The 25,238-nt window shown below is 50.2% G+C and overlaps 1 protein-coding gene across 1 annotated transcript in view; it reads left to right on the top strand.

The window, feature by feature from the left end:
• Positions 1-1,830: 1,830 nt before the first annotated feature.
• The window catches only part of ADAMTS10 (ADAM metallopeptidase with thrombospondin type 1 motif 10), a gene marked incomplete at its 5' end in the record, with an annotated part of 43,868 nt that continues 20,460 nt past the window's right edge, over positions 1,831-25,238 (top strand). Inside the window, 9 exons of the mRNA XM_084302940.1 lie at positions 1,831-1,918; positions 9,016-9,380; positions 15,222-15,381; positions 17,196-17,413; positions 18,637-18,720; positions 19,101-19,246; positions 22,077-22,120; positions 23,378-23,483; positions 23,650-23,796. Of these exons, the coding sequence (XP_084159066.1) occupies positions 1,831-1,918; positions 9,016-9,380; positions 15,222-15,381; positions 17,196-17,413; positions 18,637-18,720; positions 19,101-19,246; positions 22,077-22,120; positions 23,378-23,483; positions 23,650-23,796 (1,358 nt within the window). The remainder of the gene's footprint in view (positions 1,919-9,015; positions 9,381-15,221; positions 15,382-17,195; positions 17,414-18,636; positions 18,721-19,100; positions 19,247-22,076; positions 22,121-23,377; positions 23,484-23,649; positions 23,797-25,238) is intronic.

Genomic DNA, 25,238 nt, shown 5'->3' with positions numbered 1-25,238 from the left:
TTTTAAAGACACACAGTTAATCCTCACAACATTTTTTGTCTGGCAGGGAAATACCATTAGGATAGATTCCTTTTGATTAATATTGGGGCAGGAATCACCTCTGATTTCTTACCATGCCTCACCTGTGTATTCTGGCCTGCAATGTGTGTTACTCCAAGCCTCTACAGCCCAAATAATGCCAACTGCATAGTAAAGACAGGAAAACAGAACTAGAAGTAAGTTGCAGACTCCTCTGAGGACAGGAGGTGAAGGGGTCTGTGGCAGGAGTGAGGAGGGATGGGTCTCCCATGCCCTGCAGCCTAGCTAGTAGCTCGCCTTTGCTTTTCTAAACGTGCAAGAGCAGAGTGGGGTGCTGGTTCATAACATTATTCCCAGTGTTTCCTTAGTGGAATGAAGACCACACAGAGGCCATCCCTGTTGACACCTTTGCAAAAACCACCGTCCTCTGGCCGAGCATCATGCACATTCCCAAGCACATCTTCCGTGAGCTCCAGAGTGTCCCCTCCTCACCCTGCAGTGCTCAAGCCCCAGGTGCTGCTGTGGAGCCACGTGAGCTGTAGCTGCGGTACCGATCTGAAGTCAGACATTGGTATGGGCTTAGCCATGACACTGCCGTAGTTCTTCTGTGGGAATGTCTGCATTTTGATACAGGGCTTCTCCCAAGCACAGTATTGCTCTTCAGATACTTGGGATTCTCCAGGCAGTAGATATGTGCTATGTTCATTGCATACATCATCTAATCACTGGATAGAAACAAAAAAACACAGCTTTATGCAGCTCTCCAGCACTATGTGAGTTTTGTATAATTGCCTCAAACTGAGGGGAAATTATCTGCAAGCCAAAAATCTTTCACTGAAGCAATTAGCAAATCATTTTAAATAACAAATACAATTGGATACAATGGATACAATCTCACGATCCATTTGTGGATAGAGCTTAGGGTAATGGTGAGTTCACTGAATGGGTTCATTGTTTTGAGTCTCTTCTTTAGGTTTAGCCAGTATTGTCAGAGGGCAAGTGCTCTTTTCTCAGTGCAGTGGTGATCCCTAAAGTGTACTTTAAAGCCAGGGAAATTGAAATAGAATTTCTAGATCACCACTTGCTACCACCCTGAATGCTTTTATTTCATATTTTCCTTTTTAAGAAATCAGGTAACAGATCCGGTAACTGTTTGTTCTTCCTTATGGGCATCATTAGCAGGACAAAGTGTTCCCATTTATTCCAAGCCTCCTTTCCTCCTGCAGTGTGAGGTGTACACCAGCTCCAATCCCAATTCAGGCTGCCGGAGCAGCGCAGGGCTGCACTGTGACAGAGTTCACCCCTGGCAGAGTGCGGGGGTGCACAACGTACTGTGACTTTCTGATGTCGCAATCTGGCTCAGTTAGCTGAATTTGCATTTTCTTCACATCCTTTTCTCCCTTTTAATTTCTTTCCATCTCTTGTATTCTTGTTCTTCCCTTCTCTAGGTCCTGGCTTTCCTTGTTCATCCACACACTGTTTTACCCCATGCATCCTTCTACTCCATCCTGTTTCCCCTCTCCCCTCCTCTCCTGTTCATTTGTCACCCTTTCTTCCACAGGGGCAATGCCACCAAGAACCTTTGATTCCAATTAGCCCATGTTGACACCATTGCACCGGCCTGAGCACAGCGCACTGCAAAGACACTATTGGCCTCACTGCTTTGGGGAGCACGCGGAGTGGCTGAGGATGCCTGTGGAGGAACTGAGGACTCCTGTCTCTACATAAGCGGTGGCCGAGAGAGAGACATGTTGGGACAGCGCCCTTCCAGCTGGCACAATACTCCCTGCACTGAGACAAGCGTCGCTAACTATGGCAATCGCTTGGAGGCTTCTCACGTGGACAGTCGTCTTCACCGCAGCCCTCTGCAACTTTCTGGGTTACACGTTCCAGTCGCAAGGTAGGGATTGCTGTGGGGAGGGGACTGGATCTGCTTCCATCAGCTGGAGCAGAAAGCCCTAGTGCTGGCCCCAGGGGAGGCATTAGGGTGACATGCTGGGGAGTGGGTGGAGGCACCCTGACCTCTGCTCAGTGTGCCGCAGCAGAACGCCTACTGCTGAACTTGCAGGTGTTTTCCTTTGGCCTGTGAGGAAAGCATGTGCTTTGCTCTCAGACATTACGCTCCTTGACTTTTTGCAGGAGACCAAGCAGTAGGGTCTGTGTAAGATGAGAGCCATGTACAGGCTCAGGAGGCAGAAGGGCCTGTGGTAGCAATGGGGGAGGCTCCCCTTCCAGGCATCTGGAGCAGTGCACCTTTGCATGAGCAGAGACTTTGCTATGCGTAAGAGGTCTGTGTGCACTTGCAAGTGGTCCTCTGCATGTGCAGGGACAGAGGTCTCTGCTGGAGGTAGAAACATTGGACACAGCTATGGGCCTGGACAGGTACCTGCTGCTGGAGGAGTAGTTTGAGTTTGTGCACATGTGTTTCTGTAAGTGATACTGTTAGCAAACATTCAAATCCGTTCTGGCATAAATGTTTTATACCTGTCTTACATCTGCATCTTTCTGTTGGGCCTGTGTTTAAACACAGATAGCTTGTGTTTTAACACAGATTTTAACACAAGTTTTTAATACAGATAACACAAGTTATCACAAGGAAAGCGGAATATGGTTCTCCTGCATGTTGGTAGCTTTAATTAAAGTGTAATTAAATTGCTTAATACTAACAGTGTAATTAAATTGTTTAATACTAACTAGCTTTTGTAACCATTTCTGAAGAGACAATATGAACACTACCATCAGGAGCTAGAGGTAAGAGGGAAAAGCAGAAAGAGCTGCAAAGTTAGACATTTATCCGTACAAGGTGTTAATACCTCAGCAATATCAATGCACAACCATAATTCTGAAATCCTGCGTGTGCCCAGGTTAACTGCAGCAGAGCCAGAGCCAGTGGTAGTCTGAGGCCGTTGCATAGTACAGTGTCATCAGGCTGTAGTTACAATGGCTGTGGGTTGTCTTGTGAAGCCAAACTGGAAAGAGGAACAAAAGCAACCCAAAGCCACGTACTGTCCGGGTCTGAGCACCATCTTGTTGCTAAATCTGCAGCACTATCATATTGCAACTTGGTCTGGGTGAAATGAGAGGCAGTCAAACACAGAGCTGTGCGCTGTGCAGGCGCTGTGCAACGTGCAACATTACACAGGCAGATTTTCTTTAATCTGAAACAAACACAGTTTCTGGTCCTTCTAGCCAAAGCCTCTGGCAGTGCCTGTTGTGACTGTTCTGGGCCTCCTGCATCCATCAGTTCGCACCTCCCTCCATCTGCACTGCCGCGCTCACTGCACTAGCGACGCTTTGGCGAGGACTTAGCTGCCAGATCGCCTCCATCCTGACTCACAGCTGAAATCCTCTTTCACTCACAAGTCCCTGAACTGTTTGTTAATACACCTCAGTCTGAACCCATGGGCTCACTGAAATGACACTTAATATGTCTGCGCTGTCCTAGATCCCAAACTGGGCAGTGGACAAGGCTCGGCCCCTGATGCCACTGGGAGTGCAGTGCCATAGGGGAGGGCAGGCAGCAGTCAAGCCAGAGCTTGAATCACAGAATTGTAGGGGTTGGAAAGGACCCCAAGAGATCATTGGGTCCAACCGCCACCCTGGTGTAGCCCAGCTACTGCCCAGCCCCATGGGCCAGACTTCCCCATGGGCCCCTCTCACTGTCAGAGAGCTTTTTTAGGCTCCCTGCATCCTGAACCATTGGTGTCAGGCCGCTAATGATACTCAGCACTTCTCTCTGTGCTGCTGAGGCAGTAAGTACATAATCCTCACAACACCCTTTCAAGAGGGTGAAATAATGTTATCTTCTCATAGTAGTTGGAGGCACGGAGGATAAAAGCTTGTTGTCAACAAGCCACCGATTTTTGGTTAGAAAGAGTTGCCCAGGCAATCCATCGAGTTAGCAATGGAGCAGGATTCATGTCCCCCATGTGCTAACTCCAGCTCAGTGTATTTATTTTGTGCAGGAAAAAGATTAAGGTATTACAGTCATAAGCTGTAATTATGTATGTGGGAAACAGCAGCCCAATGTTGAAGGTCTCTCCGTGTCAGCAGAGATGTAACAAGGTTCAGAAGTTAAACAACATCTTGTGTAAACTCAGGCTGTGGTTTTTAACAGCACAGAGAATTGCAGCTGAAACAATTGAGCAAGGATTCAGCACATACCTGCTGTTGCTGAATGGTATTTAATCAAAAGGAAATTTTCTTCTAGTGCCTTAGTTTAATCTTAGTGATTATACATTCTCTGTTTTGTAGAACATTAAATGAGGCTAATGTCACTGCTCCTGACTCACTTACAAATCAATGCACCCATGGAAGATATGTCAAGGCTGCCACAGTGCCAGGGCAGCTTGAAGCCACCGGGTCCCATAGTGTTTTCCCCAGCCATCCTCTGTGAATTGTCTGGGCTGCAGCTGGGGCTCCTCTTTGACAAGACGAGCAAACATCTGCTTCCTTTTCATCCTTCAAGTGGCTCTGTAATGACAGAGGCAGTGATGAGAATGTACAAGGAGGGAACAAGATCCTCCCTCCTTGGCCTTCACCTTCCTTCTCTTCTTTTTGTTCAGCTTATCCCCTACCATCTCCGGGCTCTTGCTTCCTTTTCTGGCTGCCTTTCCGTTCTGTGCTGTTCTTGCCCCTATAGACATATGCTCCCTTTCCATTAGGAGGTGGTGCAGCGAGGTGCCTTTCATCCCCCTTCTTCCCCCCCAAAAAAAAGTTTCAGCTTCCCAGCTCTCTCCCTTGCTCCCTGGGTGCCCAGCTCTGGGCAGCTTTTCCTACAGAAAGGCTTTTTATAGTATCTCTTCTGAAGCAGTGCGACAGCTATCTGGAAACACCAGGCTGCTTATCACCAGTGAAAACCCATCTAATAGAGTGGATGCAACACGACACATTTCAAGCCAAGATCTATTATTACAGTATGGAGTGGCTGAGGGGGCAGAGGAACGTGATGGCTTTTCTGGGTGGAAGGAAGGGCAAAATAGTGCCGTTACTGATGTTGGGAGCTCCTAGTGTGATCCGTAGTATGGGGGAGTGGCATGACCAAGGCAGGGATGAGTAAATGAGGGAGTTAGGGAACATCTGTGATGCTGTTGGATGGACATGAAATGAGTACACAAGCTTAGGGAGTAAAGAGATACTAATCTCTTAGAGCCTTGTCTAATCTTACTTTTTTAGAGGAGAGGAAGGAGCCAGATTGTAATGCTGGATGAAGACACTGTCTTCTTCCTTGTGTTAAAAGTTTATCTTCCTTATTTTTGGCATCCCTACTCTAAAGGATCCATTCATAAAACATTTGTGTGATGCAAGGCACTACTCTCAGCTTGCTCTTCCTGTGCCTCGGTTTCCAGGGTGACATCCCTGCGGATGCACAGCGGCCTGCACTGCAGCAAGAGCAGGCTATCACACACAGCCTGACGCCAGGCCCTGGACACTCTTCCCTCCTGGATGTATCTTGCAGGTCAGGATCAGAGACTGCCGCCCAGGGTCCCAGGCCCTCTTCTAGATGCTGGGTGCACAAACCTCCTTCCAAGTCACTATTTTGCAGCCCACATGGACTGCAGAAAGGAAAAAAGAAAAACAAAACACTTCTGATAGCAATTTGTTCCAAGCCTGAAGTCATTGCTTAAGTGCAAGTAGTCACACTTGTTTGCCCTGCTGCATCACACACGAGGCGGTGTGATGCAGGGGAAGCTGGAGCACAGGAAGTTAAAAAAAAATAATAATTACTTCTGGCTCGTTGAGCCAAGGGAGAGGTGCCAGAAGTGCTTATGGTTTGGAAGGTTGGGAGCTAACCCCTAAACCCAGCTGGTGGGAAGGACTGTCCCATTAGTCGTGGCCAAGGAAACCACTCGGTCAAACTCCCACACTGGAAAACACACTAGAGGAAAAGGAAACTTTCCAGTGCTGCCATGTGGTGAGAGTATAATTTGGAGTCCAAATTTGTGATGGCTGGGAAGGCTTTGAAGATGGGTGCTGTGGAGCCAGGCAAAAAGCAGCCACCCTGGAGCAGCCTGGCCTCCCCTGTTTGCTTAGGAAACAGCTATGCATAGGATGCAGGAAGCACAGCAACGTTCTTCCAGCATGAAGAGGGCAAATCCTCTCCAACTCCATGAGCAAACCTCCAGCCATTGGGGTTAAGAAGAAAACAATATGATGGGGGGAGCTGTCCTGTCCACTGTATTTTATTATTTTTTTCATCTTCTGCTAAAACCTCCAGTACTGAGGCACACAGAGACGGCTAGACCACTGATCAGATCCACTCTGACAATCCCTGTGACATTTTGCTTATAAAACACGAGATTTCTGTAGCGGTTGCAGAGTGCCAATTTCTTTGACAGCCAAAAGCATTGTGTTGCTTTGCGAGCACAGTCAGACGTTTTGGACAGTGACCTTGTCAGAGTACATTTCCTAAGTGGTATGAGACAGCCTCAAAAGCTCAAGTACCCCAAGAGGAGGTGCTAAGCCAAACCAATAGTATAAAGAGCACCAGGCTGGTGAGCTGGGAAGGCAGGGTGGGGCGATAGACAGATGCCTGGCTGATGAGTTGGGATGTCTGACTCCTTCTCTTGCTACCTTTTTAGCACAGCTGGGGAATTCTGGTTACCTTTTTGTTACTTTGATTGCAAAGACATTGTCTTGCTGCCTCTTTAACGGATGTCTCATGCCTAAGACATTAATAAATGCGTGACCCAACAGGCTAGTGTAGGGTTGATATTATGCAAGTTATCAAAATGCAGGGTAAACAGGTCCATGTGGCAGTTGCAGATACTCTAAAGAATCCCACAATTTCTTAGCAAGACTGTCATCTCCTGAGAAATTGTCCCTTCTGTGTTCAGGTATGCGTTAAGTGACTTTAAGTTAACTTAGTGTTAGCTTTGTTACTGAACATATCCAGTCAGAAATAACCCTCCAAACCACAGAGCATGGCTCTGTACAGGCTGGAGTCCCTCTGCCCACTGGAAATGGAGAGATGAATCACAGAATCACAGAATTTCTAGGTTGGAAGAGACCTCAAGATCATCGAGTCCAACCTCTGACCTAACGCTAACAGTCCCCACTAAACCATATCCCTAAGCTCTACATCTAAACCTCTTTTAAAGACTTGCAGGGATGGTGACTCCACCACTTCCCTGGGCAGCCTGTTCCAATGCCTAACAACCCTTTCGGTAAAGAAGTTCTTCCTAACATCTAACCTAAAACTCCCCTGGCTCAACTTAAGCCCATTCCCCCTCGTCCTGTCACCAGGCACATGGGAGAACAGGCCAACCCCCACCTCACTACAGCCTCCTTTAAGGTATCTGTAAAGAGCAATAAGGTCACCCCTGAGCCTTCTCTTCTCCAGGCTGAACAAGCCCAGCTCCCTCAGCCGCTCCTCGTAGGACTTGTTCTCCAGGCCCCTCACCAGCTTCGTCGCCCTTCTCTGGACCCGCTCAAGCACCTCGATGTCCTTCTTGTAGCGAGGGGCCCAAAACTGAACACAGTACTCGAGGTGCGGCCTCACCAGAGCCGAGTACAGGGGGACGATCACCTCCCTAGCCCTGCTGGTCACACTGTTCCTGATACAAGCCAGGATGCCGTTGGCCTTCTTGGCCACCTGAGCACACTGCTGGCTCATATTCAGCCGACTATCCACCATCACTCCCAGGTCCTTCTCTGCCTGGCAGCTCTCCAACCATTCCTCTCCCAGCCTGTAGCTCTGCTTGGGGTTATTGCGCCCCAGGTGCAGGACCCGGCACTTGGCCTTGTTGAACTTCATGCAGTTGACCTCAGCCCATCGGTGCAGCCTATCCAGATCCTCCTGCAGAGCCTTCCTACCCTCAAGCAGATCGACACACGCACCTAACTTGGTGTCATCTGCGAACTTACTGAGGGTGCACTCGATGCCTTCGTCCAGATCATTGATGAAGATATTAAAGAGGACCGGCCCCAGCACCGAGCCCTGGGGGACGCCACTAGTGACTGGCCTCCAACTGGACTTGGCTCCATTTACCATGACTCTTTGGGCCCGGCTATCCAGCCAGTTTCTAACCCAACGAAGCGTGCGTCAGTCCAAGCCAAGAGCAGCCAGTTTCTTGAGGAGAATGCTGTGGGAGACGGTGTCAAAAGCCTTGCTGAAGTCAAGGTAGACCACATCCACAGCCTTTCCCTCGTCCACCCAGCGTGTCACTTTGTCACAGAAGGAGATCAGGTTCGTCAAGCAGGATCTGCCTTTCATAAACCCATGCTGACTGGGCCTGATCGCCTGCTTGCCCTGCAAGTGCTGCATGATGACTCTCAAGAGGATCTGCTCCATGAGCTTCCCTGGCACTGAGGTCAAACTGACAGGCCTGTAGTTTCCCAGGTCTGCCCTCCGGCCCTTCTTGTAGATGGGCGTCACATTTGCTAGCCGCCAGTGAGGGACAGTCCAGGTCTGGAGCCAGAATTTGTCTGTCTTGAACAGCCCCTTGGACCAGTCTGGTTCTCTTTGTCACCTGCAAAGGAATATTAAGTTCTGTAGGCTGAAGGCCTTCAAGAATACCCCAAGGATCATGCAGCCTGAACAGAACAGGGAATACAGGTAGCATATCCTCATTGTGCAGTAGTTAGAGGCCCCTTGTCCTTCTGCCCATCTTTGCTTTCAGAGATGTCTGTTGCAAGCAGTCACAAGTGAGCTCGGTCAGTCTGTCAGGCTGGCAGGAAGCCACCTGGCTAATCCAGGTCCACACAGGGCAGATGAGTGCTGGAGGGTTGCAGGGGGCTGAGCAGTGAGCTGGTGACCTGCTGATGTGCATTTTGTTGGCAGCGTGAGCTGTGCGCTTACTCACAGAAGTGAGCTGGGAATGCTGGCAGCATGATGGCTGGGTTGCAGGATTCCCTGGGTCAGGATGCTGCCTGCCCTGCCCTGGCTGTCACCGCGCTGGTGCTCAGGCACAGCTGGCTCTTAGCTGAAGCTGCTGGTTGTTTTGCTCTGACTGTTTGCAAAATGTCACTCCTCCTGTGTTTGCTTTTCCTCCCCAGAGGAGTTCCTCTCCAGCCTCGATCACTATGAAATTGCGTTCCCCATCCAAGTGGACCAAAACGGGGACTTTCTCACCTTTGACATGAGGAGCCAGCTGAAGCAACGCCCTCGGCGCAGTCTGGGCTCCTTGCCCTACGAGCCATCTGAGCAGCAGGTTTTCTACAAAGTCTCTGCCCATCGAACCCAGTTCCTTCTCAACCTGACACTGCACTCCAACCTGCTGGCTGAGCACTTCACTGTTGAATACTGGAAGAGAGATGGTGTGGACTGGCAACATGATTTCCACGAGGATTGCCACTATGCAGGCCACCTGCAGGATCAGTACCTGAACTCAAAGGTCGCCATCAGCAACTGCAACGGACTGGTGAGTTCCTGAATTTTGCACAGCCAAGGGCACTACTAACAATGAAAGCTGCCTATAAAGCAGAGCAGATTGCAGCTTCTTTGATCTGTGCCGTAGAAATGCAACCTGGTTTGGGTCCCAGCAGATGGATCCATGGTGGTGGGAAAGGCCTGTTGGTGTCAAACTAGAATATTGCACAGTGACATCAAAAGTCAGCTGAGGGTGAAGGCCATGTCCCCTCATTACATTTATAGGAGTTCCTGATCCATGTTGGGACTGTAGTCCAGTTTCTACCAAAGTCAGTGAGAGTTTTTCCATTGATTTTAACTGGAATGGGATAATCCAGGCTCTAGACCATTACTCTAGCTCTTACAGAACTCTCCAGTCCACTTCCAACAGCAACAGCAAAAGATATAAAACATATCATATGTGTTAGTGAGGAAGAAGCACAGGAGGGCAGAAATTTCACTGCATGACCAAAAATGTCAAAAGTGCATTCAGATCCTTGTAACTGCAGATACATTCCTGGGGTTCCTAGTCACTTCTGTCCAGATTCCAGGAGCTGAAAACATGTTTTCTGGGGAAAAACTAAGCTAGTCAGTGTTTTTCAGTATGAAAAAGAGAACATCAGGAGGGGACAAGATGGCATTCGTCAGAACCAGCAAGGCTGCTGCAGAGAGGGAGGAAATTATCTGTTCTGCATGTTCCCAACAGCTAGGATTAGACATCATGGTCTTAAATATCAGCAGGAAAGCTCAACGGTAGACATTAGTGCTAAGGATAGCTGCGACTAGGTTGCTTGAAGAGTGCATGGCCCCAGCATCGTTGGAGATCTTTGAGAGCAGGCCAGACAAATACCTCTCAAAAATACTCCAGGTATGATTCATTAGCTCTTTCAGCACTGGGAATAGGTTAAGGACTTCCATCCTTATTTTTCTGTGATTTTCTGATATTTCTGGCTCACAAAGAGCATTTCAAGACCTGCCAGATGGAGGGATGGAGCAAACATACCCCGTTAGTGAATCCCAAGGATGATGGCTCTCTTGGAGGAGTAACATGTAGAAAAAGACTCCGTAGGCCAAATTTATATTTATGCTACAGCCCCACCTCTTAGCAGTGTGGAAGAGCTTCCAAACAGGAATAAATTCACATTGATTTATTGTTATATTACATTGCCAAAACAGTGCTGTGGGTTATTAACAGAAATGAGAATCTGACTCATTATATCAGAGAGTCTAATGTTTCCATCTCACAGCCAAAACTCAGAGCTGCATAAAGTCTTGGTTCCGAAGTTAGCCTTTTGTTTAGATTTAGGACCTCTGTTGAAGTCCTGGATGATTTATTGATGTTCAGAAAAGAAGAGCTGAAGGGTGAGCTGGACACTGCTGGTCCAGAAAGGATAGCCAGCTTTAGCTTACCTCATGCTTCAGAGGGCACCAAGTCCAGGGCAAGCAATGACCTGGCAGCACTTGCACTGGGATATTTTAGTCCACAGACTGTTTTGCTCTGGAGAGATACCAGGGGTTGTCTGGAGGAAAAAGCAGCCAGGCACAAAGAGATACAGGAGGTCATCCAGCAACCTCTCCTTTTCCTGAACTCTGTCCTCTTGCTGTGGCGAGCTACAGGAATCAGCAAGGAGGGGGGTCTTCAGGCTTAGTGAGGACAACAGGCTCGGGAATTTGGCCAAGGTGAGGCTGGAGTTGGCAGTGGGGTCTTGTCGTGGTTCCGCTCGAGTGGGCAGCCGAGCTCCACCACAGCCGCTCTCTCACTCCCCCTCCTCAAAGAGGAATGGGGAGAAAATATGTGAAAAGGGCTCAAGGATTGAGATAAGGACGAGAAAATCACGCAATAATTATTGTAACGGGCAAAACAGACTCGGCATAAGGAGATAGTAAGATTTATTGCCTACAACTAACAAGCGAGAGAAGTGAGAAAACAAAGGAAAAAAAAAAAAAACAAAAAGCACCTTCCCCCCATCCACCCTCTTCCATCTCCTCCCCCCGAGCGGCGCAGGGGAACGGGGGAATGGGGGTTATGGTCAGTCTACAGCACTTCTTCTCTGCCGCTCCTTCTCGATCACTCTCGTCCCCTGTGCTGTGGGGTCCCACCCACGGGATGCAGTCCTTGATGAACTGATCCGGCGTGGGCTTCCCACAGGCAGCAGCTCTTTCAGAACTGCTCCAGATATGGGTCCGTACCACGGGGTCCATCGCTCAGGAGAAAACTGCTCCAACCTGGCTCCCCTACGGGCAGCAGCTCCTGCCGGGTCACCTGCTCCTGCGTGGGCTCCTCTCCACGGGCTATAGGTCCGGCCCGGAATCTGCTCCGGCAGGGGTCTTCCACAGGCGGCAGCCTCCGTCGGTGCAGGGCCACCTGCTCCACCGTGGTCTCCTCCACGGGCTGCAGCGTGGAACCCTGCTCCACCGTGGTGCTCCATGGGCTGCAGGGGGACATCCTGCTTCACCATGGTCCTCACCACAGGCCGCAGGGGACTTCTGCTCCGGCGCCTGGAGCACCTCTCCCCCTCCCTCTACACTGACCTTGGTGCAAGGCTGTTCTCTCACTCCCTTGAGTCTCCCGGCTGCTGTGTGGCGCAGCGTTTTTTCCCTGTCTTAAATATGCTCTCACAGAGGCGCAAAACAACATCGCTTATTGGCTCGGATCTGGAAAACAATGGGGCCCTTCCCAAACATGGGGCAGCTTCTAGATCTTTCTCACAGAAACCACCCCTATGGCTCCCTGCTACCAAAACCTTGCCACGTAAACCCACTACAGGTCTGTACCTGCCACCTGAGCAGACCTGTGCAGAGCTCTGGCTGATTATAAGCAGATGAGCACTCCTGGCCCCACTCCTGCCATCCTCCAGCCTGCGCCCCTTCAGGCAGGCACCAGGTCTGCTTAGCAGGGGACAGGCCGGGACAGAAGAGGGTCTCAGGGGACGTGAGGTCAGGTATGTGCTGACACCTGTCAGCAGGGGACTGGACACTGCAACCCACATCTGCACAGACTAACTCCAGATGATGCAAAGGGAGCTGCGTAATGTGGTGTTACATGGACGCAGGCTGGGGCTAGTGCTGGTTATGGGGTGACCTGTGCGTGGAGGAGAGGGAAGGGGAAGACTCCAGAGAAGTGTCAAACACAAAGACACAAGAACGGGTAACAAGCCTCAAGCTATCCTCCTTCCCTTCTACTCCCCACATCCCTTTACAATTTCTGCATCTGCAAGGCATATCTCTGCAAACCACTTTGTTTTCAAATGCAACGCACCTTAGGACACACCAGCTTTAGGCTGCCGATACCTGGCCACGCGCTGTCAGACATCGCCCACCCTCCACGTCTGCTGCGCAGCTGGCCTGGCACACAGCCGGCAGCAACCCACGCGGCTGCACTTCAGCTTGAGCAGGATAGAAGTCACCCAGGCTTAACTTGTCGGAAGTGAAGGGCAAAATGGCCCATTTTCCAAAACATGCAGAGCTGCGAGCTGCCAGCAGGGCCCAACATGAAGCAGCTGGAGCCTGCAGGAGCAGCCTGAGAAGCTCTTGCCTGGCCAGGAGCTGGAAGCCCTGAGTTAAGCAGAGCTGTGTTTCAGCCCACTGGCTGCACAAGAGCCCAAGGACTCGTGTCCTCCCATCAACAAAATTGCAGCTAGGCATAAACAGCCTTAGGAGAGAAATGTCCCTGTCTTACCTCTTGCGTCAGAGCTCATCAAAGGCCGCTTTAAAGGCTGGGTTTTCAGCCCTTTGTGTCTATGCTGAAACTCTGCTTTCGTCTGAATTGCCCTCCTGAAATCAGCGGGAACATGAGATGTTTGGAGCTCGGCAGATGGCCCCACTGCTGAGGCTGACGTCAAGCTGTTAAAGTGTGTAAGAGGAGGTGGAAGAGCTGAGCTGCAGTATGAAGCTGTGTCTTTCCTAAGTGTGGTTATAAGTTAATAGGATAAACCATCCTTGCTCTGCAGATGACCTGGGTGAATCACAGACAGGATATCCAGCTTAGCTCCCCCACAAACCACAGAGATCTCTCTAAGGGCTTTTTGCCACCCCCTTTCAATACGTATGTGTCACGTCCACCACCCAGACCTCAGCGCTTGAGTTTTGGGCTCAGTGGTGGGGGAGTTTTCAGACTCCTGTGACGGCAGAGCTTCGTTCCCACAGGATATCAGGCAGGTTGTGGAGCCTCCTGCCTCTTGTGTGCTCCTCAGAGGCTCCAGGTTTGAGCTGGGAAGGGCCCTTTTCTAGAAGTGTATGGTTTTCAAGCAGGACGTGCTTTCCCCTCCTGCTACTCTGCCCCAAGCCGGCGGTGACCTCCTTCTCCCCGTCCCGCAAAGCCGGCAGCCAGCTGGCTTCGCAGGCCGACACTCGGCTTTCCGCCGGAGCCCTCGCCAGGCTAACCTCACAGTACCTCGCTTGTGTTTGAAAAGGTGGAGCGGAGCCAAGAGCAACAGAGCCTGGTGCAGGAGGAAATCCCCCGGCACTCTGGAGATGGGGACTTCGCTGCGTGCACACTGCCCCGATTCAGCTTTTGTAGCGGGTAGGGAGGTGGGGAGAGACCTCTTACGGAGGCAGCATCCACCCCAGAGAGGCTCTCCCCTGCTTGCCCAGCAGTAACACTGTTATATAGATGGTTCCTTCCACACAAGGACCTCAAGATGTTTTACAGAGACCTGCTTCCCCATGCCCCTCCCTGGTAGATCAGGGCTCTTGTTGCTGTTGTGTAGAAAGGCTGCGACATCCAATGGGCAGCATAAGTGCAGAGTGGATGGCAGGATCGGGGGGGCTCTCCACCCAGAGCTATGCTTGCGCACAAGAAGCGGGAGGACAGCCAGGTGATGTGAGTCTCAGACCTTTGGGATCCTTCTTGGCCTGCCTGAGCAAAGTCAGGCAGTTTCTGTGTGTCAGTTGCTCACTGGTGAAGTTCAGCTGATAGAACCGTCTTGGTTCTTGGTATCTAGAACACACCTTTTACCCAGAGGCAAAGCTTGCTGCAAGGATAGGAAAGGATAGGACCAGCCACAAAGGAGATGTGTTGCAAGCAGCTGGTGAATTGGACTGCTCATCCTGCTATTTCCCTCTCCTGCCAATCGTCATGGTCTCACGAGGAGGTGCATTTGCACAGGGCAAAGTCTGGGCTTGCAGCCCAGATTCTTTTGGTCACAGAATAAAACAAGGGAGAACGACAACAAAATATGTGAATAGCTAAATCAACAAAATGGGAGCAGAAACAAGATCATCTGGTTGAAATGGCTCGTTGGGGTGTAAAAAGGGCAGTGCTGGTTGAGAAGAACAAACCAGATTTTAGGCTGCAGAGAAAGGTTCTGACCCTGAAAATGAGATTTTAGGTCGTGAGGATTTGATACGTTTCTCAAAAGCCTCTGAACATTTGCAGTCCTCTGCAGCTCTATGCCTCAGTTTCTTAGCTGGTGGTAAAGCTCCTGAGCTGCTTCCAAGGGCTCTTTGGTGAGGTTGAAAAGCACAGGAAGTAGATCTGAATGCTAAGTTATGATGATATTTAAAGATACGATACTTAGGATCCCACAGACAGCTCTCAGTTAGATCAAGGCGTGTCATGGAATAGGAAACAACTTAATTTTGCAAGGAAATACTGTGATTTTCAGAGGACTCTAATGAGCAGAGAAGCCGCACGGCATCCATGGGCAGCTGGCTCAGTTTGCTCTGGTCCATAGCTTCATATGATTCAGTGTTTGTGTATAAAGGAAGGATTCCTGCACATGCTCTAAGCTGTTTGTCAGTCCCCAGAAATACAGTGGCTAATCATCAGAAATTTCATTTTCAGAAAATAGCAGTATGTCTCCCATTTCTCTCCCTACTTGTTTTATTCTTTTCCTTCTCTTTCCTTTCACAGCATGGGGTGATAGTCGCAGATGAGGAAGAATATTTCATTGAACCGCTGAGCCCGGGAGCCAACGTCAGCACAGGGAATGAGGGCAAGGGCAGCCCCCACGTTGTGTACAAGCGATCGTCTCTCCAGTACCCACACATGGATGCAGCCTGCGGCGTGCTAGGTATCTGTGCCCACCAACACATCTTCAGTCCATCCCAGTGCAGGCCGGGAAAGTTCCAATAGATGGGACTGTGAAAGTCCATACTACCCTCTATGGCAAAAAAAAAAAAAAAAATTCTTCTCTTGCATTTAAGAAAGTTTTATTTATGTGTTTACTTCTACCCATGCAAAGCATTTCTGGTGGCCTGGTCTTTGGAAAGCTCTTATACCCTCTTCTTCACAGCAGGGCCTTTAGATTTGTAAATAGAGGGTGGAATAGAGAAAAAATTCTCTCTTATTGTTCTGACAAAAATCCTCCCGGTTTTGGCCAATTTCAAAGGTATTGAGAAATCATAGTTCACGCATGCTCAGCTTCTTTCCCACACGCCTGTGCCCTTCTTGTCCTTGCCAGAAATCTGTCTGTGTCCCGGAGCCTGGGTGAAATCGCTTGCCCCTGTGAATGTACGAAGTTTCTCTGTCTATCCAAATGTTGCGTGTATACATGATGCTGTTCCCTCGGTTTACAGAGGCTTCCTCTGGCTCTGCACATGGGTCAGCTAGCTTTTTACAGGGTTAGAGTACAAGACTGCAGAACCAGAGCTGTTCCCAGTTGCTCATAGCAGGTTTGTGTGTCCCCTGAGTTGTTCATCCAGTGTCCCAGTGCTGATGCTTGACCAGATGAGGAGTCACTGCTGGAAGGGATGGAGTCTCTGCAAACACCAGGGCATGACCAGCTTGCTCTGAGCAGAGCAGCAAGCAGTGTCCCCAGATGTGCCAGCGTGTCTGGAGACAACCTGAGCTTCCCTGACCCAGCTCTTCCTGTCCCAGCTCCCAGTTACACCGTGCCAACAGACTCCCCTTCTCCTGACTCTGCCACATTCTCCAGCTTCCAGACAAAAGTCAGCCTGTTTCCAGTTGCTTCTTGGAAAGGAAAGACCGTGCAATAGGAGCCACAGGCTAGGTACAGTTCTCTGACAAGCACAGCACAACTGAACCCAGCAAGGACACCTGTTCCCTTGCCCCGTGGGTTGGACCAGTCACAACCAGCTCAGTGCACACCACGGGTTCTTCCTTCTGATCATCCCAAAGGGCTGGAGCTGTGATGTGTCCATCTTCCCAGTCTCACTGGGTATCTGATCAGCATCAGAGCAGAGGATGCTGATTCAGCCTCCCCACAGGGCAGCAGCAGTTGTTGTAACCTTCCCAGACAGCTCTCCAGCCCTACAGCAGGAGCCAGGCCATGGGGCCAGAGCTGTTGGCCCTGCTGGGAACATCTCTACAGTCAGTTTGATAGCACTTGAAGCCTGGAGTGAAGTCCTACAAGCCTGCTGCTGCTTTGAAGGTTGCAGCTGTGTCTGTGGAGGAAAAGCCAAGTCCTAAATTCAGATTCTGGCAGGAAAAGGAAAGAGGAAATGATCTGCAATGGCTTTATTGTCAGATTATGTCTGTGTAGTATCTAAATCCACAGGTTCTTCCCTATGAACGAGTTGAGGACAGGGCCTTGCAGTGCAGAGGCAGCAAAGCACATGGTGGAGGTGGTGGTGCTGGCCTGCAGCAGCAGGATGGGCACACACTTTCCCATGTGGCACACAGGCAGCAGGATACCAGTGGGCATGGCCCTGGTCTGCAGTAGGAAGAGCTCATCAAACTGGGACCAGGACTGGGTGTGTTTGCTGGGTCTAGTGTGTCTATTAATAATAATTATAAGCTATAATAAGCCTTGCAATGCCTTTCCTTCTCAGCACTGAAACTGAGCTTAATAGTGTCCACCTCTCACCTCTATATGCTGCTGAAACACTGCTGGAAGGTAACAGAAAAATCTCCTTCCTTCCTCAGATGAGAAGCCCTGGAAAGGGAGGCACTGGTGGCTGCGGACACTGAAGCCTTCCCCACTGAAGCCATCAGGCAACCACAGCCAGCGAGGCCAGCTGCCCCTGAAGAGATCCGTCAGCACGGAGCGCTACGTGGAGACCCTGGTGGTGGCTGACAAAATGATGGTGGGGTACCACGGCCGGCGGGACATAGAGCAGTACATCCTGGCCATCATGAATATTGTAAGTGTTATAACCACATCATGAACCTTGAGAGACCTCAGGGGCTCATATACCCATCAGCACAGAGCAATCTGGAATAAATCCTGTTCTGAACCCCAAATGTCTTGGTTTGGCAAAGGGTACCACATGCTTTTCCTGCAAGACAAGTAGGATGAAGGGAGAACAGTGTGGAAATAAGATCTATCTGTTTCAGGATTGCAGTGGCTTCTTCCTGGGCAGCAATCCTGACATGCTGCCACTGCTCCAGAGCAGTGATTCTCCAAAGCTTACAGGGACTCTGTTGTACAGGGGGAGGCACCTCAGGAGTGGTAAACTCTGGCCTGTCTGACCATGCTACAAGCCAGATCTGGACTGGGAGAACAAAGCCCTTTCTTTGAACAGCATCTCTCATCTCAAATTAGCGTTGCAAATGGGGCCAGCCAAACTGAGAAACATGGGAAACCATAAGGACAGTCAGCTCTCACGCTTGGGGTCTGATCAGCATGAAGGGTAAGGAGAAATACCCCCTGTTCTTCCATACAGCACTGCCTATGTCTCTGGGTTACTGCAGAGGAGCTTCCTCTGCAGCATCACGTTTGGGTCATTGCTGGCAACAGGATACCAGGCTAGATGCATTAACAGCCTGAATAATGTCATGCTGTGAGTCCTCCTGTGAGGTGAGATAGGCTTAGAGGTTATCCATCAAACCTATGAAAGCTCCTCTGTGATAGTTCTTTGTCCTGTCCTCTGCAGGATCTCTTTTCATGGCTTCCTCAGTTTGCATTTCTAAAGCAGATGCCAGATTTTAAAACAATACAGTTTCTAATTGTTTCATCTGCTGTAAAACACCCACCGTGTGCTGTCTGGTTCCCTGCTGATGGGCAATCAGCAAAGCTTCATCCCCATACCTGCATAATACCAGAACCACAGGGCTTCCTCACCTGAGCTATGGACAAGGAGCAGGTGCTGCGGGTTCCCACCTTCATTGTTGCAGGCTTCCCAGAAGGAAACACCACGGTCTGAATGTGGTTTAGAAAGTTTTGCTGTTCAAATAGTAACATGGTATCTCATTCTGTTTCTACTTCCTAAAAGGGATTGTGTTTAGACCTACAACTCATGCAGACGATCAGCGCTGTTTGCTTCTGGCGGGTGCCCAACATGTGCCTGCTCACAGCTGACTGCACCGCCACTCAGCTAGTGAGCTCATTTTTAAGACTCGTCTTTTCTTGTTTCTTGGAGGTCAGGTTGCCAAACTTTTCCAGGACTCGAGTCTGGGCAATATTGTCAATATCCTGGTGACCCGGCTGATTCTCCTCACTGAGGATCAGGTAAGGTGGGCTTTGCCAAGCTGCTTCCATCATGCTGCTGCACTCCCTTTGCGGGACTATGTGTTCTTCCTGGATGGCACCCCCAGGAGGTCCCCCCAGTGCAGTCTGCTGGGTACACCATACCCTCCCAAAGGCAGCTGGGGCCTGGTTTTAGGCTTTGGGCTGGGAACCTCTGGGTGTCTGAGGGCTGGTTTTATGATAAGGTAGCTTTAGGGAGGTTTAAGGAGCTTTAGTCCCCCCTAAAATCTTGCTTCCTCATGGCCTCTGTTAAAGGCCGAGGGCATCTGGACTGATTTCAGTGCTGTGCTGACATGGAAGTCATCAGTGCCTTCATATCAGAGCTTCTCTGGGAACATGCTGTTGTATTGCTTCCATTCCAGCCCACACTGGAGATTAACCACCATGCTGGAAAATCCCTGGACAGCTTCTGCAAGTGGCAGAAATCCATTGTGAACAGGAATGGCAACGGGAATGCTATCCCCGAGAATGGCATAGCCAACCATGACACTGCAGTGCTGATCACCAGGTAAGTCTGATCCCAGCCTTGGCAGCACTCATGGGGGGTGTCTTCTGTACAGCTGGCTTCTGTCCAAGCAGTTCATCCAAAGTTTCCCTCTCATATGCTCGCCCACAAGCTGGCCTGGCAGTGGCTGTTCCTCAGACCGGCCATGCGCCAGTTCCCTTGCAGCGATACAGATTGCTGCAGTTCAGATAACCATCCTCCTCCTCCTTTGTCTTCCCTCCATCTTCCTTGTGCTCTCAAGGAGCTTAGTTTGCAGCCACAGGTATTTGTGCACCAGCAAATGCCATGGAGCACAATCTACAGCAGTGTTTGGTGTGCGTGGGAACCCACCCCAGAGCCTTTGGACATCAAGCATCCTACTGAGACAGAGAGCCTGATCTGCCTCCACTGTGACGAATGGAGAAGAGGATATAAGTGAGACCTGAGCATCACAACAATGATGGAATATCTGCAGCCAGTACTGGATCTGCCTCACCTCATTTTAGGTGCCTGTGTGTAGGGCTGAGCTCTCTCCTTGGTAGCTGATAGATCACTGTTGAAGTGAGTTAATCCCATCTTCCTTGGGAGAAGAGCAGTCCTGTCCTGGAGACTCTTGTCTCTCTCCACTCCTGTGCCAACAGTCTAGGGCAGCAGATTAAGCTGGCTGTTGGATTAGACCTCCTGAGCTGGATGAAGGCATCTGAAACTGCACATGCAGGACAAATAATTCCTGTCAGAATAGATAGATGCTTGAGTCTGGAACAGCAGAGGGTGCAGAGGGATGGCTGGAAGGGCAGAGGATGATGAAGAGAAAGCTGGAAGGATGAAGCACATGGAGGGGATGGCTGGGAGGATGGAAGGTGCCAGGAAGCCAGCTCTCAGCACCTGGACACCAGCTGCACCCTGGGCACCAGAGCCAGTGGCCACATAAATGCTGCTTGGGCAGAGGGGCAACAGCCTGAGGAAGAACCCCAGAGGCAATATTTGTTTGCACTATCTTTTTCTTCTCAAAGTAATGAAGGAAAACCATACAATGGAAGTGCTGAAGAGGGGAGCCTCCAAGCAGCAGCTGTTTTTGCTGGTGCTATGCTCACACTCTGGTTCCCAGTGTCAGCAGGAGCTGTGTGCATCCCAGGGAGCCCTTGAGAGCCTTGCAGCACCAGGGGGGAGCATATGAAGGGCCTTCTTGGCCCCATCCTCACCCTCCCAGGGCTGCAGCCTCTGCTTTTCCTCCACACGTGCAGGACGCGAATGCCGACTCCGAATTCTTCAGCCTTGCACCAGATGTTTGAGCTAACCCTCAGCAACTCGCTGCCTGACTGCTTGGACAACACCAGCACATCCGGCCCCATCACTAATAAATTCCTGTCTCCTGATAACATCTTGCTGAGCTGCAGGCTTTTTTCTCTTGCGGAGACGTGTCAAATCAGAGCCTCGGAAGGCTTTCACGTATCCGCCTGAAAGAAAGCAACAAATGTTTTTCACTCACTCAGTTTCCTGCTGGGGTGAAAGGTTTGGACACTTCCAGAGAGCACCAGGGACCAAAGGGACACGAGCCATCATCAGGAACATGTTGCACTTAATATGTCATGTGCTGTCAGCTTGCTTCTTCCCTGCTTTTGGCCCCGTGGGTCCACTGGGGTGAGTGGTGTCAGAAGGTCCTGCTGCTCCTGCAGGAGTCCCCCAGGCCCACACCACCATCAGCAGCCTTGCTGTCCCAAGCCCAGCTCATGCTCAGGTTGAAATGCACCTCGTGGTCAAGGAGCAATGCCAGCAACCCAACTGCTGCCACTGGCTCCCCTGCCTGCTGACTCCATGTGGATTTGAGCGTAATGTTGCCTCTTTCAACCAAGGCTTTACAAAGACCCAAATGTTTGAGTCTGAGGACAGGGCAGGACATGGAGAAGGTATGTAAACAAAGGCAGGGAGAGCATGCAGCTCATATCCACAGTTAAATAATAATATTCACCCTCTGGCCCAAACGGGTATCTTCTGAAGATGCTGCCAGTGTCCTTTTGCAAGGGCACTGCATTTTGGTTTGGAAGAGGTTTTACTTTGCTGTCCTCATTTATCTTTTCCTTGTATGCAGCTAATGATGTGCAAACAGTCAATTCCTTGATGCAATGGCTAGAAGTGGAGGCCAGGGACAGAGGGAAGAGTCATCTTGAATCAAGCCATATTGAATTTGTTTGGAAAATTCTCAGTAAAGATCTAAACTGAAAAAAAAATGTAAAAAATCACTTTAGCATTTTAATGAAACTAAAGTGAATTGTGAAATGAAACATTTTCAAATTGAATTTTTTCTTGTTTTAAAAAATAAAATCAAAACTACATATTTGATTGATACAATTTACTTTAACAGACCTAAGTCTACAGACATGAGGCTGGCCCTGTCCACATCATCTGGGGCAGTTCTGTGAGCCTGATGCCTCCCCGAAGAGAAGTGGCTGGCTCACAGGAGTGTGCTGGATGCTCATGAGCAGTGCTGGACCATCCAGCCAAACCCACAGAGCTTCAAGGGTGGAATGGTGTTGTCCCTGCTGGCTCACTACATTTCATCAAAAACGAACCTCTGACCCCATCCAGCGCTGCTCTGTAGTTAAGTGACGAATACTCAGGATCCTTAAAAAAACACAGTGCGTCTCAGCCTGGGGAAAGTGAGCATTGCAAAATATGGATCAGAGGCATCTCTTACCTGTTACAGTCTGTACTTTCTATTCCAGAAGCGTCATGTGAGCCATGTCTGCTGATTTGTATGTGAAAGCAATAGTAAAACTGAGAAGTGTTTGCAAAAGATTTTGGGGTCGCCAAAACTGTATATGCTCTTAATGCTGTCTTCTCCTTCTCTTTGCAGATACGACATTTGCATCTACAAGAATAAGCCCTGCGGCACCCTGGGTAGGTAGCGTTTTGCTGTCAGACTCTCATGCAGTGATGAGGGCTGTCCCTTCGGCAGCACTTCTCACCAGCATGTATATCTTCAGGAGTGTGGTGAGGGAGGGCTGTGCCACCCACATTTTCTAATGAGCAGGAGAAGGGAAAGCACTCGCCCAATGCTACCACAAGCGCCAGCAGCAGAGTAAGGAACAGGCACACAGTTTCCAGCCTGCTAGGACATGTAGCCTTCTCTCTTCTGTAAACACTAAAAGCAGCAACCCGGAGAACGGATGGGCTCTGGAACGCTTCTCCATTATATCCCTGGGTCAGGTCCAGCCTGATGATTAAGAACCACTCGCATCTAGGGCTGGTCCATAGCCTAGTGGAGTATTCCTGGCTTAGCAGAGAGAAATAAGACTTCTTTGTGATGACTATAAAGGGAGTTCTTTATTTAAGCTGCTAGACACAGACAAACCCTGCAGCTCTCTCTGGCTGTAGCTCCTAATTTGTCTTGCCCTGGTCTAGACTAAGCAGTCAGGGAGGGATTATTGCTGTGAATCACTGCAGTTAAAAAGGAAAAGTTGGTGGATCTCTGACCTGGTGCGGCTGTGGTACCTGGGAGAGGTGGAGGCTGGAGGGGCTGTGACAGCTCAACCCATTCCTGTAATGGAGACTGTCTCTTCCCCAGCCCTGAGCAGTGCGGCGCAGCCTGTGGTAGTGGGACAGGGTATGGGCAGGGGGTCAGGGGAATCCACTGCCACAATCCCAACCCTCCTTGTCCAGCCCTCCAGGTGGAGTTAAGGTGCATTTCTGATTGTGGTGGGTGTCAGCCACAACTAAATGCAGATGCTCAGGCTGTATCCCAGGTTACGGAGTTGTCCAGGCTTCTCCGACAGGGTTTGGATGCCCAAGTGCTGGTGTGGCTGATCCCAGGTTCCTGGCAAAACTGTCCCCTGTTCCCCCACCAACAGGGCTGGTTCTGTGACAAGGACTGCTCTTCCTCTGCACACAGACAGAGGTTTGGATATGAAATTCAGTGGGTTTTGACCCATCTTTAGCATTTTGGAGCCTGTTCTCCGAACTATTGTCAATGCTGAGTGACCATGTACCCACAGTCCGTAATACCCATGGCTTGATCCCAAAGACCAGTGAAACCAGTATGAAGAAACTTGTTATGCTGTGTTTGGTGTTAGTGAGCATGAAGTGCATCATTTAGTCCCACAGTGCAACAGATACTTTGTGCTGGCCCTATGGGACTTTTCCATCTGGCTTTCCTAGGCCTGGCCCCTGTGGGTGGGATGTGCGAACGAGAACGAAGCTGCAGCATCAATGAGGACATTGGGCTGGCCACAGCCTTCACCATTGCCCACGAGATTGGCCACACGTGAGTACTGTGCCGGAAGAGTCCCTGAGGGTGGCCATCATGGAGAAAGGTTCCTGTTGGTCTGTTCCTGCCATGGGGAGTTGTAAAATCCTCCTTGTGGATGATCCTGATGTGTTGAAAACACAGTAACTTATCATCTCTCTAATGCCTTGGTGATGTTTTCTAGGTTTGGTATGAATCATGATGGGGTCGGCAACAGCTGTGGCTCCCGTGGGCAAGAAACAGCCAAACTGATGGCTGCTCACATCACCATGAAGACCAACCCATTTGTATGGTCTACGTGCAGCAGGGATTATATCACCAGCTTCCTGGAGTAAGAAATCCATCTCACCTTGCCCTTCCTTCCACCTCACAACCAGTACACATCTCCAGCCTTTCACTGTCCCTTGTGAGGAGTGCGTAAAGCAAAAGAAAAGCCCCCAAAGCACACAGCCCATGCACCTTCTGTCTTGTCTCCCAGCACCTAATCCCGTCCCAAGAGGCATGTGCTTTCTTTCCTTCCCTTAGACTTTTCTGCTAACAATACTAACCCTATTTACAGTGCAGCTGTGAGACCTTTATTTAGGTTCCCTACTTCCAGAAACTTTACAAATAAATCAGTAGCTTCTGGAGGCATTTGGACATTTCTGAAGTTCAGCCAGAAATCAAAGGGAAGGTGGGGAAGGAGGATCTGGAGACAGGACTGGTTCTGCAATGTGTGTGCAGCTTCTCCAGACACTGAGAAGGAGAGTTTCAAGGTGAACAAGGCACTTAAGGTTTTTTTTTATTTTTTTCCAAAGCACGTTCAGGATTCAGGAGAAGGAATTTAGGCTCCTAAGTCCCAAGGTTGTGATGTTGCCACCTTGTCTGGGTCACACCTCTGCAACCCTGATCTCTGTCAAAAGTTCAGGCAGCCCCCAGGGTTTCCATCAAAAAACAAGCAGTCAGGGGCAGTTTTGCTGAGGTTTCTGGGAGGACACAGGCACTATGTAACAGAAGGACTAGACAGAACTTTCATTACAATTGGAAGAAGCCAGTGTGTAGGGTCATTGTGACAGGAGCAGACGCAGGGATGTCTGAATACCAAATCCTTATTGACACAGACCAAAGCTGAGACATTGCTGTTGTAACACGAGAGGGGCAACAATGGCAGACCTTCCCGAGGGGCTGCTTTATGCCCCTCTGTCCTGGAAGGCTTGGCCGGAGCAGTGCAGCTTATCACCAAATTCCACATCCAGCGGCTCATGTTTGGCTGCAGCAAAACCTGCCCTCCTCGCCTTTGACCACTGGATGCACGGCAAGGCGTGTTGCACGGAGAGCGCCGGGAAAGCGTCGTGGCTGAGGCTGTTGTCCTTGGGTAACCCTGAGGTCTCGGCGGGGCCACCAGCGGACGGCAAGTTCATGGCGGCCTCCTCTGCGGTTCACTCTCACCGCCCCCGCGCAACAGCACGGCCCGGGGAGTCTCCTCTGTGCCTGGACCGTGGTGTGTGCGAGACCCTGGGACTTGGGGCCAGGGGAGTGGTGATAGGGGCCATGATTTAAGGGACGCTTAGAACAGTGAGGAAAGGGGGGGGGGAAGGCGTTTTTCTTGCAAAATTTGGACATTCCTACAAAGCTCTGGCATGCAGGATGGGCTTGGAGAGCAGGGGCTCTCCATGCTCAGCACCTCCAGCCTCTCTCAGCCAAGGATCCACAGCTGTATGGTGGGAGAGCAATGGCTCCACAGTCCCCCAGCCTCTGCAAGCAGCGTGGAGTCCTGGCTCGCACCCACCTGCC

This window comes from Netta rufina (genome assembly GCF_964035555.1).
Source record: "Netta rufina genome assembly, chromosome: 28".
NCBI classification, from domain to species: domain Eukaryota; kingdom Metazoa; phylum Chordata; class Aves; order Anseriformes; family Anatidae; genus Netta; species Netta rufina.
The sequence above is the reverse complement of the archived record's forward strand: the minus strand, read 5'-3'. Positions and strand labels throughout refer to the sequence as shown.